This window comes from Nicotiana tabacum, chromosome 19, assembly GCF_000715075.1.
Source record: "Nicotiana tabacum cultivar K326 chromosome 19, ASM71507v2, whole genome shotgun sequence".
Lineage (NCBI taxonomy): Eukaryota > Viridiplantae > Streptophyta > Magnoliopsida > Solanales > Solanaceae > Nicotiana > Nicotiana tabacum.
This window is the reverse complement of record NC_134098.1, coordinates 99913212-99928569: the sequence shown is the minus strand read 5'-3', so window position 1 is coordinate 99928569 and position 15358 is coordinate 99913212. Positions and strand designations below refer to the sequence as shown.

The 15358-nt window shown below is 35.0% G+C and overlaps 3 protein-coding genes across 11 annotated transcripts; all 3 read right to left on the bottom strand.

The window, feature by feature from the left end:
• Window positions 1-21: 21 nt before the first annotated feature.
• Window positions 22-879, bottom strand: LOC107796844 (uncharacterized). Its single transcript, XM_016619670.2, has one exon. It carries the CDS (start codon window positions 744-746, stop codon window positions 177-179), a length of 570 nt encoding a protein of 189 aa, XP_016475156.1. The 5' UTR covers window positions 747-879; the 3' UTR covers window positions 22-176.
• Window positions 880-1606: 727 nt separating this feature from the next.
• LOC107796842 (protein-ribulosamine 3-kinase, chloroplastic-like) lies at window positions 1607-9301 on the bottom strand. Of its 9 annotated transcripts, none has more exons than XR_012702874.1 (16): window positions 9050-9293; window positions 8467-8592; window positions 8098-8251; window positions 7857-7947; window positions 7642-7716; window positions 7442-7563; window positions 7075-7145; window positions 5193-5346; window positions 4952-5042; window positions 4737-4811; window positions 4537-4658; window positions 4122-4240; window positions 3354-3494; window positions 2144-2220; window positions 1961-2040; window positions 1683-1865 (listed from the first exon to the last, which is right to left on the bottom strand). XR_012702874.1 is itself a non-coding variant. In XM_075238257.1 (15 exons), exons 1-15 carry the CDS (start codon window positions 9156-9158, stop codon window positions 1719-1721), a joined length of 1674 nt encoding a protein of 557 aa, XP_075094358.1. In that variant the 5' UTR covers window positions 9159-9293; the 3' UTR covers window positions 1607-1718. The 9 variants fall into 9 exon arrangements, 7 of the variants coding, with proteins under 7 accessions (XP_075094358.1, XP_075094359.1, XP_075094360.1 ...); XR_012702875.1 differs by having other exon boundaries at window positions 1774-1865; window positions 1961-2043; XM_075238257.1 differs by lacking the exon at window positions 1961-2040 and having other exon boundaries at window positions 1607-1865.
• A 2969-nt stretch (window positions 9302-12270) lies between these two features.
• On the bottom strand, window positions 12271-14860 carry LOC107800531 (RING-H2 finger protein ATL67). Its single transcript, XM_016623721.2, has 3 exons — window positions 14168-14860; window positions 13363-13460; window positions 12271-12944 (listed from the first exon to the last, which is right to left on the bottom strand). The coding sequence occupies exons 1-3, from the start codon at window positions 14324-14326 to the stop codon at window positions 12593-12595; spliced, it is 609 nt and encodes a 202-aa protein (XP_016479207.1). The 5' UTR covers window positions 14327-14860; the 3' UTR covers window positions 12271-12592.
• Window positions 14861-15358: the final 498 nt, after the last annotated feature.

Sequence of the window (15358 nt, the reverse complement as noted above, 5' to 3'; positions counted from 1 at the left end):
TGTATCAATCTTGCAATGAAATCAAGAAGCAAAAATCAATTCATAATCCAACTGGCGGAAAATGGTACAGATTATTTCAATCGAAATCATGAAAATACATTCAGAATAAACAATAATTTATCCACTCTAAGAAGTAACTATAGTCTCAAAATATTCAAATTCTCTACACAGTTTATTCAAGAATGAAACTGATAAATAAGGTCCAGGGACCTCAACCTAGTCCCATGAGGATCAAATTCCAGAGCAGGGGGGCCGCCGTCATTGTCGTAGCTCCGCCGCTGCTGCTCAGCTGCAACCGCCGCAGCTGAAACCGGCGAGAGGGGTCTTTTGGGTCTCTTATTCTGAATGAAACAACCCCTCATCCTCTCCTCAACTCTATCAACAGAATTCTGCTCTGTTTCATTTACATCATCAACCTCCTCATCCCCCACTTGCATAGGTTCATCAGTATCATTCTCATCGCCACTGCCTACGGCGGAGGAGACAGAGTTTTCAGGCACCGGAGGTGGTGGTGGTATAGGGAGGAGATGGGGTTGTCGAGGGGGTGGGTGGTGGTGGTGGTGATAGGATAGGAAGAGGGAAAGGTGGTGGTGAGCAGAGTGAAGGGAAGAGTAGATTTGGAGGAGTTGGGAAGAATCAGAGGTGGTGGTAAGTTGTTTAGCCATTAGGGTTGCTTGGTCCAGTGCTTGTATTAGCTCTGCAATGGAAGCTCCTGTCTCTGACGCCATCTCCATCTCCATCTCCATTCTCAATCCTAAGTCTTGTGTTTTAGATTCACTGTTAACACAAATGCTGTTGGGCGTCTCTTTATTTCTGCGGTTTAGGGGGTATGAATTCCTGTTCCTTCTCTACTTGTGTTCAGTTGATGGATACATCTTATGTATATGGCTCCTTTTTAATTTCTCTCCTACTTTCTCCTGTCTTTAATATTTGACAATTTAGACAAAAAAGAATTTGCTTTAAAAAATTATAGTCGGTAAATTAATTACTCATTAAGACAAGGGTGATTTTAGTCATTTATGATTAATGCTGTCAAATAATCTTACTAATAATAGGTGTATCAAAATTTTAAACTGACAGATAAACAGAAAAGTAACTAATTTTATAACAGTGTCAAAATGTTTATCCTCGAGAGTAATTTGACCTATCCAATAGGCTAACCCTCCACCTTTTCAAGTTATAAACTCCTGTTCAGTGTAGATGTTTGTGTAGTTAGTTTTTACATTACATTGCATAAACTATACATTCGTAGATAAAACATAAACTTCATAGGACGTAAGGGCTAAACCTTTTTGTTTTCAAGTTTTTGAGAATAGTCACCCTTTGACGGAAGAGAATCAGGATACATCAAGAAATAGGAAAAAACAGAAAAAGAAAGAATTGATGTCTTGTTTACCCTATTAATATTATACAAACCAGATAACTATATCTTGGGTGAAATAGAGTTCGCCTTCAACAACTTCCAGTTTATGACTCTCTTTCTCAGTTTTTAAAATATATACTCACTCGAAGTAGATGAAAAATGTTAGCTCCTGCCTAAAGGAACTTATACTCTCTTTACGAACTGACATTTCTAGGAGCTTCAAACTGATTATACAACAACCTATTTTGGAATACCTCATTTATAAGAAGGAAGGGGTATATTCAAAATGGTCGTAGCTAGAGAAAGACAAAGCTTTACATGTACAAGAAAATGAAGAGAATGAAAAAACTAGTATCTACACATTGAGCATCCGTAGATAGTCATCAATAATGGACAGTGAAGAAGAGCGGTAACCAGAACCAAACAAGTTATAGTGATTTAGGTAATGATACAGCATGTACAAATCTCTCCTTTGTTCAAAACCGGGTTGTTCAGGCATCACCTGAACAAAAGATACAGAGAAACAAATGAGAGTAAATACCAAGAACATGAAGCAAATGTCACACAAACACCACCATTAAGTTGCAAGTTGACAACCTGGTTCAAATGCCAATACGGTGGATCACACAATCCAAAGTAATGCTAAAACTAACTCGTTATTTGAGATCACCGATTATCTACTGAAAAACAGCAAATAAACAAAACATGTCTTTTTCTCCTCTTCAGTATGTCCTCGTGGATATTAAATGCTGATGAAATGCGTATCATTAATTACAGCACCTGAAAATAAGCCTTGTAAAAATCTCCTCCAAATCCGGCGCACCATGACATTCCAAATTCTGCTTCACTATGTCCATCTAAAGAAGACAGAATTCATAATGTTAGTGCATCTGGAGCCATTAATTCATTCGCCTAAAACCAAACACCTGACTGCCAGGATACAAATATTGCACTGAGATCTTTCTAACTTATGTATATTTCCTTATCCATCTATATTGCAATGTGTGGATGACATTGGTGCAAAGAATAATGAGGCAGAAAGGGGTTTAAGTCCTATTACTAGGCATTAACACGCATCACATAAACCAGGCTGTATATCTAGAAGCAAATCGAACTCACTACCCATCTAGAGAAGAGGCTAACGGAGAATAAAGCAACCAATTTACATGAAGTTTGCTACAATCCAAGAGGCAATAATCATTTTTTAAGTGTCAACCTTTCAGTATACACTAAACCTAACTGAATGTTTACAAGTATAGGGGTGAAGTAACCAATCTGAAGTAAGATGATAACATATGGAAATTTTTCATCTTTATGAACTCACCTCACAAAATTCTTGTTCATATTAAGTTTTCAAAAAAGTTAAACTGGACTTTGGTCGGCATTTTCAGACAAATTTAAGCAATTTGAGGAATTTAAAAAAATAAACAGTATTTTTCGTGTAGCTTATCATCTTCGCCATTTCACCATAGAAGTTTCTGAAATCCTCTTTAAATAGCCTTGACCAATGCCCAGTTTGAACTTTGAAAGTCAATTTGGACAATTGGGATGGTTGGAGAATCTCATATTGGCTTCCTCTGAGAAATTTATTTATATAAAAAAAAGCAAATACTTTACCTTCATAGTAGCATCCTACATTTCAATGTTTGCTTGTCTAATTGTCATTACATTCATTGCAGAAATATTGCAAAATTTATCAGGATCCAGGACATTTACATTAGCTGTCTGATCTTCCATCTCTTACTGTATCAATCTTTATTACTATTACCTGTTAGGTTGGAGGCTCTAGGCTCTGATAAATAAGGTTGTGAAAGTATAATGAGCTATAAGGAGTTCACATCACAATATAAACTGCACCAACCACTCTTGCCTCAGATATTACATAATATAATGTTCTAGAAGAGATATGTTTCATATGCGAAGCAGTGAATGATAAAAGCAAAAACGACCATTTGATTGATAATATTGAAACTGTGAACCCAGGACTTACAATAACATGCAGGGTCAAGAATCACAGGTTCACCATTCTTGTCATATGTGATATTCCCACTCCACAGGTCTCCGTGCAACAAGCATGGCTCTATCACAACATTCTTGAATAAAGGTCCCAGGTTCTTTGCTAGCCTTTGTCCTAAGAATAGATTTATTAAAACAAAATAGATAAAACACGTCAGATATTGAATGACCATATGAACCTCCTTGTGCTCTTTACAAGTATTTACTTAATTACAGATTAAATCGCGGTTGTAAAACTGCCAAGCCTCAAAGTCCAGAGAAGGAAGATTATCACCAAAATGTTGGACTTTGATACATTCAATAATATTCAAGTACTTTGAAGTTTGATATTTGTCCATCATTCCATGTTCCCCGATGTTGTCTCATCGCCGAATGAAACAACTTAAACTTTAAACTTGTCTATCAGGACTTCTTAGAATGAGTACGTGAAGAGAGATGTGATTATAAATCTTTCAAAGCCAGATTAAAAGATAAGCAGGAGCATCAGTTTATGTGTTGGAAAAGAAGGCAGCAAGCTAATTTGGCCATTAGAATGAATCTAAGGAGCAAGAATCCATTCTGTCACTACTGTAAGTGATCCAAATTGCAGTTCTCCATAAAATAAATGAAGCCTGAAGTAGTTTTAAATTCAGAATGAAGTAAGGAGGAGGTACACATTCCATTGCATATTACCGGGATCAAAAAAGACAAATTCCATAAATGAAGTCAATATTTTCTTTCCCAATAAAATGAAGATTTAGACCTCTCTCATAAATGGTTGAATCCCCATACTGTTCTCGAGCCAACTTCAGCTGGTATCCCAATCTGTGCTCCGCGTAAAATTCGATCCAATCTGAGGTCCAAGTGTTTATCTGCGGAGTACTACACAAATGCACAAACATTCAGCCATTTATATCTTCGATCAGATTACACTTTAATATATGAAGAAACATGAATGACGAGAAAACTCCAACTTCAAATACTAGATATGAAATTAAATATTTCTCCTTTCACTTTTTTTTTTTGGTTACCTATAGTAAATGCTACTAACAATCCTTCTATTTATACAGAGAGCAGTGGAATGGCTAAACTTTAAATAAGTGTGTGTGCGCAATGCATCATCTAGTGTTTTTTGTGAAATGCATCCTCATAACTGTGGAAGAGTTTTGATATGATACCTGCCAATAGTATTCTCAACATGAAAGCCAAAACCCTTCTCAGACTTTGCTGCTTTATGCATTTCAGCAAGCTTCCTTCCTAATGCTGACTGAAAAGCCGTAAATGGTAAAGTATCTGAATGCTGTTATCAAATTAACCAAAAAAAAAGCATGAAGAACAAAGTAATTATGGAGAAAAGAATATGAAAAGTCACTCTCACCTGATTGCCTCTAGATGCACCAAACTCAATAAATTCCATTATGATGTATGAGCCGCCTGTCGGCAGAGATCCAACCTACACAATGCATGCAACAATCTCATCTAGGTTACACTTGTGAACTTTCTTTACTCTTTTTTATTTCTTTTCTGGAGGGAGAGGAGGGGATACTCTACAGAGTTCAGGACAAAAGAAAAAAAAACAATTGAAATGCTTACTTTATATGGTTTTGGTACACGGATTGACCCTGTTTCGTACATAGAATTTAAACCCAATGCCTCTCCCTCAAACATTGATGGTCCAATACTCCTGATTAGATTTTTAACAATAATGTATAAGCAACCATCTATCATATTTAACAATACCGTATAAGCCATCTATCACATTTAACAACACCATATTAAGCAACCATCTACCTAATCTGTTCAATGTTTGACAAGGAAAAAAATAATCAAATACCTGTTCGTTTTAACAAAAAAGGAACCGGCATCAGTATCATAACGTGTTGCACGATTTATGCACCCACCACCAATGGGACAGATTCCTCTGATCTGTGTTGCCTTTCCTTCTGAAAGGATCCATTCCCGAATAGGATCATCACTCATTGCAGCCACTGTCGAATTTCAGGGAGTGAATACACTTGAAATGGAAATGAATGTTTGTTAATTCATGCATATATCATCAAGTTGGATCTAAACCCTAAAAATTAAATGCATCTTCCATGATCAACAGATGCACAGGATGATGAGGCCTTTTAACGCTAAAATTGCAATCACAAGAAAACTCCTTTCACATTTCAAAATGAGTTCGGAGAGTTCTAAGGTAGACCTGAAGCGCACACTGGCATGGAACTAGATTCTAGCTTCTCACGGATGCACTGACTCACCAATATAGTATCCATGGTTGACCTAGTACACACAAGCTCTATTCTGCTCATTCCATCAATGAATATTGCTAGACAATGAAACAAAGTACAGAGAAGAAAAATGATCATTGAATACATCATATTTTTTTGACAACAGAGATTTTATGTATTTGTAATAAGCTTGACAAGTCATCACACCTTACAGATTAAGTTCACCATGAACCATAAATAACGCCTCTAAGCTAACCCCCAAACCCCTGAGTTTCAAATTAACATCAGAAAAAGAATTAAGTGGGAAATTCCATGATTAAAGTTTGCCAATTAGAGAGCTCCAAAATTCATTTGAAACCATCAGGTATAGGGAAAATCTCCACATTACGGTGCAAATTTCTATAAGAAAATTAGAAGTACTAGGAAAACAAAGAGATAAGCACAGAAAGTTGAAATCTTTATGCAAAATGTCAACATCACACAGAGAAAATAAGCTAAACGAGCAATTCGTAAGAGCATTAAACTAAAAATGGTTCATTTTGTAAAGAGGCATACCAATTAGAGGTTTATTCTTGTTAATGGAGGGGTGCATGAGACGAGGGCAAGATAAAGAATTAGGGATGCAGGAGGAAAAGGAAATAGCCCCCAAGTGTGCCACCACCATTTTTGCTGTCTCTTCTTGGCTGCAGATATTTGCCCAGTTTCAATTGGCTCTTGTTTCTTCTTCATTTTTTACCTTTCTGCTGTTGTATGGCCTTTTTCAAATATAGCCCTTCTTTTTCCATTCTGATTGGATTGGAGAGCACTAAAATGATAGTTCAATTCTCGGGAGAAAAAAAAAAAAAAGGCAATTCGGTGCACTGAGCTCCGGTAATATACTGCCGGATCACAAGCATCTATTGTGTATAACCTTACATGCATTTATACAAGAGTTTGTTCCACACCTCCAACCGTAATATTCTGATCACATGGTATCAACTTTATCACCTAGACACCTACGCGAAGGCTCTCCTTCAATTCTCGAAAAAATAATTGTAATACAAAGATTAATAATTATTTTTTCTTATATATAATCAATATGCGAATATCTGGCTCATTTCATTAAAAATTTAGATATACATATAACATAAAATGACAAGAGTGAGTTCCTCTAGTGGTGTGCCTTCTCCACTTCCAACCAAGGGGTTGTGAGTTCGAGCCATCCAAGAGCAAGGTGGGGAGTTCTTGGGAGGGAGCCGATGGTTTATTGTAAACAACATATGTGCCCTAGGGTATGAGTAAGGTATGCGTACACACTATCCTTCCCATACCCCACTAGTTATTGTTGTTGTTGTTGTTGTTGTTGTTTGTATATAACATAAAATATAAAAATTTACGATGTTACTCATGTTTTCTAAAGGAAATAAAAAAGAAAGAAATTTGATCAAGGTAATTTTGGTTTTCTGTATTTTATCCTCGTGAGTCACAGAAAGAAATTCTGATCACATGGTTTTCCCAATCTGTGCTCCGCGTAAAATTCGATCCAATCTGAGGTCCAAGTGTTTATCTGCGGAGTACTACACAAATGCACAAACATTCAGCCATTTATATCTTCGATCAGATTACACTTTAATATATGAAGAAACATGAATGACGAGAAAACTCCAACTTCAAATACTAGATATGAAATTAAATATTTCTCCTTTCACTTTTTTTTTTTGGTTACCTATAGTAAATGCTACTCACAATCCTTCTATTTATACAGAGAGCAGTGGAATGGCTAAACTTTAAATAAGTGTGTGTGCGCAATGCATCATCTAGTGTTTTTTGTGAAATGCATCCTCATAACTGTGGAAGAGTTTTGATATGATACCTGCCAATAGTATTCTCAACATGAAAGCCAAAACCCTTCTCAGACTTTGCTGCTTTATGCATTTCAGCAAGCTTCCTTCCTAATGCTGACTGAAAAGCCGTAAATGGTAAAGTATCTGAATGCTGTTATCAAATTAACCAAAAAAAAAGCATGAAGAACAAAGTAATTATGGAGAAAAGAATATGAAAAGTCACTCTCACCTGATTGCCTCTAGATGCACCAAACTCAATAAATTCCATTATGATGTATGAGCCGCCTGTCGGCAGAGATCCAACCTACACAATGCATGCAACAATCTCATCTAGGTTACACTTGTGAACTTTCTTTACTCTTTTTTATTTCTTTTCTGGAGGGAGAGGAGGGGATACTCTACAGAGTTCAGGACAAAAGAAAAAAAAACAATTGAAATGCTTACTTTATATGGTTTTGGTACACGGATTGACCCTGTTTCGTACATAGAATTTAAACCCAATGCCTCTCCCTCAAACATTGATGGTCCAATACTCCTGATTAGATTTTTAACAATAATGTATAAGCAACCATCTATCATATTTAACAATACCGTATAAGCCATCTATCACATTTAACAACACCATATTAAGCAACCATCTACCTAATCTGTTCAATGTTTGACAAGGAAAAAAATAATCAAATACCTGTTCGTTTTAACAAAAAAGGAACCGGCATCAGTATCATAACGTGTTGCACGATTTATGCACCCACCACCAATGGGACAGATTCCTCTGATCTGTGTTGCCTTTCCTTCTGAAAGGATCCATTCCCGAATAGGATCATCACTCATTGCAGCCACTGTCGAATTTCAGGGAGTGAATACACTTGAAATGGAAATGAATGTTTGTTAATTCATGCATATATCATCAAGTTGGATCTAAACCCTAAAAATTAAATGCATCTTCCATGATCAACAGATGCACAGGATGATGAGGCCTTTTAACGCTAAAATTGCAATCACAAGAAAACTCCTTTCACATTTCAAAATGAGTTCGGAGAGTTCTAAGGTAGACCTGAAGCGCACACTGGCATGGAACTAGATTCTAGCTTCTCACGGATGCACTGACTCACCAATATAGTATCCATGGTTGACCTAGTACACACAAGCTCTATTCTGCTCATTCCATCAATGAATATTGCTAGACAATGAAACAAAGTACAGAGAAGAAAAATGATCATTGAATACATCATATTTTTTTGACAACAGAGATTTTATGTATTTGTAATAAGCTTGACAAGTCATCACACCTTACAGATTAAGTTCACCATGAACCATAAATAACGCCTCTAAGCTAACCCCCAAACCCCTGAGTTTCAAATTAACATCAGAAAAAGAATTAAGTGGGAAATTCCATGATTAAAGTTTGCCAATTAGAGAGCTCCAAAATTCATTTGAAACCATCAGGTATAGGGAAAATCTCCACATTACGGTGCAAATTTCTATAAGAAAATTAGAAGTACTAGGAAAACAAAGAGATAAGCACAGAAAGTTGAAATCTTTATGCAAAATGTCAACATCACACAGAGAAAATAAGCTAAACGAGCAATTCGTAAGAGCATTAAACTAAAAATGGTTCATTTTGTAAAGAGGCATACCAATTAGAGGTTTATTCTTGTTAATGGAGGGGTGCATGAGACGAGGGCAAGATAAAGAATTAGGGATGCAGGAGGAAAAGGAAATAGCCCCCAAGTGTGCCACCACCATTTTTGCTGTCTCTTCTTGGCTGCAGATATTTGCCCAGTTTCAATTGGCTCTTGTTTCTTCTTCATTTTTTACCTTTCTGCTGTTGTATGGCCTTTTTCAAATATAGCCCTTCTTTTTCCATTCTGATTGGATTGGAGAGCACTAAAATGATAGTTCAATTCTCGGGAGAAAAAAAAAAAAAAGGCAATTCGGTGCACTGAGCTCCGGTAATATACTGCCGGATCACAAGCATCTATTGTGTATAACCTTACATGCATTTATACAAGAGTTTGTTCCACACCTCCAACCGTAATATTCTGATCACATGGTATCAACTTTATCACCTAGACACCTACGCGAAGGCTCTCCTTCAATTCTCGAAAAAATAATTGTAATACAAAGATTAATAATTATTTTTTCTTATATATAATCAATATGCGAATATCTGGCTCATTTCATTAAAAATTTAGATATACATATAACATAAAATGACAAGAGTGAGTTCCTCTAGTGGTGTGCCTTCTCCACTTCCAACCAAGGGGTTGTGAGTTCGAGCCATCCAAGAGCAAGGTGGGGAGTTCTTGGGAGGGAGCCGATGGTTTATTGTAAACAACATATGTGCCCTAGGGTATGAGTAAGGTATGCGTACACACTATCCTTCCCATACCCCACTAGTTATTGTTGTTGTTGTTGTTGTTGTTGTTTGTATATAACATAAAATATAAAAATTTACGATGTTACTCATGTTTTCTAAAGGAAATAAAAAAGAAAGAAATTTGATCAAGGTAATTTTGGTTTTCTGTATTTTATCCTCGTGAGTCGTGAAGAATCTTTTGTATAAGTTCTCCATACTGAATCCGGTATAGAATGATACTAAAATTGGGATATACCAGCGTTACTTAAACCAAAAATGCAATGTCAACAAAATGTAATATAAATAATACGAAATATTATATTGGGGTTATGTTCCTACTTGTAGTAATGCAGACGATTATGGTTTAAATTAACTGAAATTAAATATGTATGCATTCTATTATGTTCCTACCAAATTCCTTGTAAGAGTTTTTTATACACTTGATCCTTTTTTAACTATTATTTAAAAAATAGTATCATTTATTATTTATTTTATAAAGAGTACTTTTTTTTCATTATTAGTATATTACAAAAACTAAGCCCAATATTCATCTTCTTCACTCCATTTTTTAAAATCTGATACATATGTGAATGTCACATAAATTCAAGATGTATTGATTTATACGTCTTTTATACTTTGTATATCAAGTATCACTTTAATTCAAAATATATTTTTATGTATATAATTTTTGTATATTTATTTGTGAAGTACCATCTTATTTTAAAATATATTTTTAATATATATTTCAAATATATTTTATATGTCAAGTGCCATTTTAATTCAGGATGTATTTTTTATATATATATTTTTTGTATATTTATATGCCATCTTAATTAAATTTAAGATATTTTTTTATGTATATTTCACATGTATAAGTAGCATCTTAATTGAAGATGTATTTTTTATGTATATTTTTTTGTATATTTTATATGTGTTAATTCAATATATATATATTTTTATATACGTTTTGTATATATTAACGTATATTATTATCGAAGTAAGATTTTTATGTTAAGAAAGGAAGAAAGAAGGAAGAGAAAAACTTAAGAAAGATAATTAAAAAGAAAACGAATGGAATAAATTTAGAAAATATATTGGTTTCGATAGAAAATAAAATTAAGAAGATGAAGAAAAAGAAGGAAAGCTAATAGATAAAGAAAAAAAAGGCATGATTTTTGTACAAAGAATTATTGATTTTTCATTCAAATTGCTTATGTTTAGAGATAAATAATTAATATTCGTATTTTAATAAAACTTATGCTACAAATATAAATATTTTCCTGCCACAACTGTAATATTGGATTTCATGCTACGAATTTGTTATTTTTCTTTTAAATTGTGACAGTTATGTAAAGTTCTCTTATTATAATTTATTTATTTATTGGGGGAGGGGGGAGGGTGTTAAAAGCTAGTAGCATTTTATTAGTTTTGAATAAAAATGAAAAAAGGAACAAGAATTGATTATAATTTACAAAAGCTTTCATACGTAGGCAATCATAAATTTGTTTTTGAAAGAAATTTAAAGACGAGCCGTGGTACCAGCAACAACGGCAACGAAAATTTCTATGTATATATTGGTGGCATTTGCTCTTTAATACTCCAAAAGAGAATTATTCGTATTTTTATTTGTTTAATCTTTTATTCATCGAAACTTTTAAAAGAAAAAAATTACAAGTTTTGATGAAAAAAATGTAACAATACTTGTTCTTCTCTCCTTCTGAGTTTCAAAGAGTATGTGGTGACCTTATGTTTGCCATCTAATAGTCCAAGAAGCTAAATATAGTAGTATTATTCTTGATGTATAAAATGTTTGTAAAAAAAAAGTTAACTGGAAACTCTTCTCATTCATAATCTTCTTTTACAAATTAGTCAAAACTTCATATTTTTACATAAAATACGTTTGACTAGGCTCTCGTCAATTGTAGGGTCCTGATCATAAACAGTAGCCCCTTCAACTGGAAAAATAATTAAGAGATCCAGAGAATATCAACTACATTATTAAAACACAGTAGCATCTTGCAAAAATCAGTCTTTCTAGGCATATGATCTTTTGTTACGGAACCCTTCTCCCTTTAATGGGTCTTGTGCAGCGCGAATCCGGATTAGTCGGGACTCCTTTAATGGGTCTTGTGCAGCGCGAATCCGGATTAGTCGAGACTCCAAAACGGGTACCAGCAACCGGATGGGAAACGAAAAAAAACGGAAGTATCTTACAAAATTCAGGCTTTCTAGGCATATGATATTCTAGATCAGTGGTTCAGAAAAGCTAGAAAGCCCTACACATTAAAGTGTCATCAGATTCTGGATAGTGTATATCAGAAACCAGATTAACAGAGAGAAGTGAAAAATTAAAATATATCTTGACTGTCAATTACTAAAAGAGGTATATGAAGGCTCATATTCCTACAGAGCACATGGTCCTCAAATGAGCCAATTCTATAGCATTTTCATAAAACTATAGTTCTTGTCTACTTTACTATAGTCAAGGATGAAAACCGAGACCCTAAACGCCTTCTTTACAGCAATATTACCAGAGGATTTGACATTGTACAACATGATATAAGATGCACTTTTTTTTGACAAGATAACCAGTGTACCACAAACTTGGCCCAAAATCTCTAAATTGTCAAAAAAGTACAACTACAACTCCTAACTGGTTATATGCAACATTAATCTACAGAAGAAGTTGTGTCCTCCCTCCTCCTCTTCAGATTCTCCTTGCTAAGAATCAGTCCCATTTTTCGGTCTCCAATAAGATGGGTCTGATACAAGAAAACATCTGAACGCAAATTTCTTATGGTACCTCTATGTTTGCCTTTTGTCATGACCTTGCTTCTGCTTCCCCAGAGACTGCAGATTTAGGGTTTATTGACATAGAAACAGCTTCGTTGCTGTTACTTACAGTACCCTGTGACTGTTCAGCAATAGGTAGCAGCCATTGCCTAGAATGCTCAACTGAAATCTCAAAACAATCAGAGTTTTGATCCCTGCCAAGCATTGGAGGACGCCTTTGTTTGTTTTCAATAGATTCAGGTACAGAAAGACGGCAAACTGGACAGGTAGACTGTTTCCTTAGCCATATATCAATGCATGAAAGATGAAAACTATGGCCACATTTGGGCATAATTCTCAGAACTTCGTTCTCCTGGTACTCCGATAAGCATATACTGCACCTGTAATTCAAATAGCATAACTTCATCAATGGACAAACCTATCAAACTTAGGTATACCAATCAGAAAATACTTCATTTTAGTTATAACCTAGAAAAAGACTAGGTTGGATCAAGACAAGAGGAAGTAGCAGCCTGACCAGTGACCAGTACAATTATATTTGTTTATAACCAAAATGAAGAATCAGGCCTATGGTTTCACTCAATCCGATGTTTGAAAGTTCAACATAGACGAAGGGAAACCCCATAAACACGATAGGATGCACTCTTTTATCCTTATACCTGTTCTCTACTAGCTTAGAGATATAGTACATCGGAACATCCATCGCATTTATCTCTCCAAATGCATAAGATGAGAGTCAATAGCCAAAATGTCGTATGTAGCACACAGCTCAAACAAATTGTATGAGATTGCACTTACTGTGTATCTTCTGAGGAGGTGAAAGCCTCGCGGTGAAATTTCATGGAGGGAATTGCAGCAACCACAACTGAGTCAAGCCCGTTAATTCGATGCTCTGGCTGCCAGAATAGGTTTACGTTAGTGAATCTGCCGGGAATTTATAGGAATAACAATTTAAATCACAATTCATACAGTTCACTGTTTAGAAGAGATACCATCTGTTTCAGTGAACAATGTGTGAAAAGAACAAATGCCAGTAGCCAAAATGTCCACAATCAGCGAAAGACCATTATCAAACCGACTTTTAATGACAATTAAGCAAAAGCAGCAACTTAATTCAGATTCCAGAATGTAGCTAAAGACAATAGCAAATTTTGAAAGCAAAACAATGCAATCATGACAAGCACTCACACAAACTCTTCACATTGACCTATTCAATCTTGATTTTCTATCTTTCCTGCAGCTTCATCGATAGGGTAGTGATGCTATACTCTCAATCTCCGCTTTTCTTTCCATTAATGATCATAAAAATCTTTTCTTAAACAAATCTCTGCAATACCAGCAAATCAAGATGGAACAAATATAAACCTTTGAATCCTAAATCATTCTACACAAAATCAAAACACTCAAGTCAACAAACGGACTATAATTAAAAAGTTGTCTTAACACAAAACAAATGCTTTCCTGCCTATAAAATACAAATTAGGAAGCACACAGCTAAAAGCAAGGAGGGATCACTGATTAAACAAATCAGAAAATCTTCTTCAATGGATCAACAAACATTGATTAGGGACAAAGAAAAAAGTATTCTTTAAGCAAGCCTTACCATTTCAAGATCAATCCCTGATTCAATCTCAAACATTTGCCTTGATTGCCTCCTGCTTATCCTCCCACAAATCAGTCTAGTACACACAAACACAATAAAAGTTGCACTCATCCCAAAACCAATTATTGTGGTTATCAAATTCATTCCAGACCCAAACATCCCAACCCCACTTTGCTACTCCTTCTTCTTCGACCAATTGTCACAATACGATGAATTTTCAATTCAAGAATGAGAGGAGAAGCAAAATGAAGAACATCTGATCAAAGAAGAGCCAAAATGAGGAGCAAAAAAAAAAGATTATATTTTTCGAAGTTCAATTATTAGAATAGATCCACCTGAATAAAACAAAAGAAACAGCAATCGAGAGGGACTCAACAACTAAGGAAAGGAGTACAAATACCAACACCCACAATGAGATTCACCTAAATATCCAAGATATTTTTTTCAACTAAAAGAATTAACAAAAATGAAAAATTACAAAAAAATAAAAATTTAAGAACCCCATTTAAAATTGAAATCCTAATCTCTTTGGGTGGACTCAAAGTTAAAGACTTAAGACTAAGAAGAGGGCCATCATATATGGATAGTGTGGATGAGAAATGTAAGTAACTCTTTATTTTCCTTTGGAATACTTCCTTGTACTTACATCTCAATGGGGTCCACTTCAGTTTGGAAACCCAGCCCCCCCTCCCAACCTACACCCTGGTTCTTGATAATATATCAAACGGCTGAAAACAGTTTGAGAACTTTTAGTGGCCTAAAAGGGTAGAAGCTTTTAGGGAAATGATGGATTGAAAGTTCTCAATTGTAAAAAAAGAAAGTGGATTCTGAAAGATTCCTTAGTGAAAGAATGACAAAGATTCTGAATTCTCTAGGTGATTTGCAATCTGCCTTTACTTTCGGCCTTTATTGCTTTTTTGCTTTACATAGCTGCTAAGTGTATTACTACTTTGGGATAAAAATAATCCACTCTCTTTTATGTCACTCTTCTACCATTGACTTTATTTAGACCTTTCTAGTGGGAAATGTCTCCACTTTTATTACTCTCTTTGTGGTGTGATTGTGGGCCAGATTTCAGCAGTGAGTTTGAATCAGATTCACACCTAAATTGGGTTGGGCTCATAATATGAATATCCATCCATTATGGATTGGTTGTTGCCTACTTGTCTACCTAACAGCTTGTATGGATGG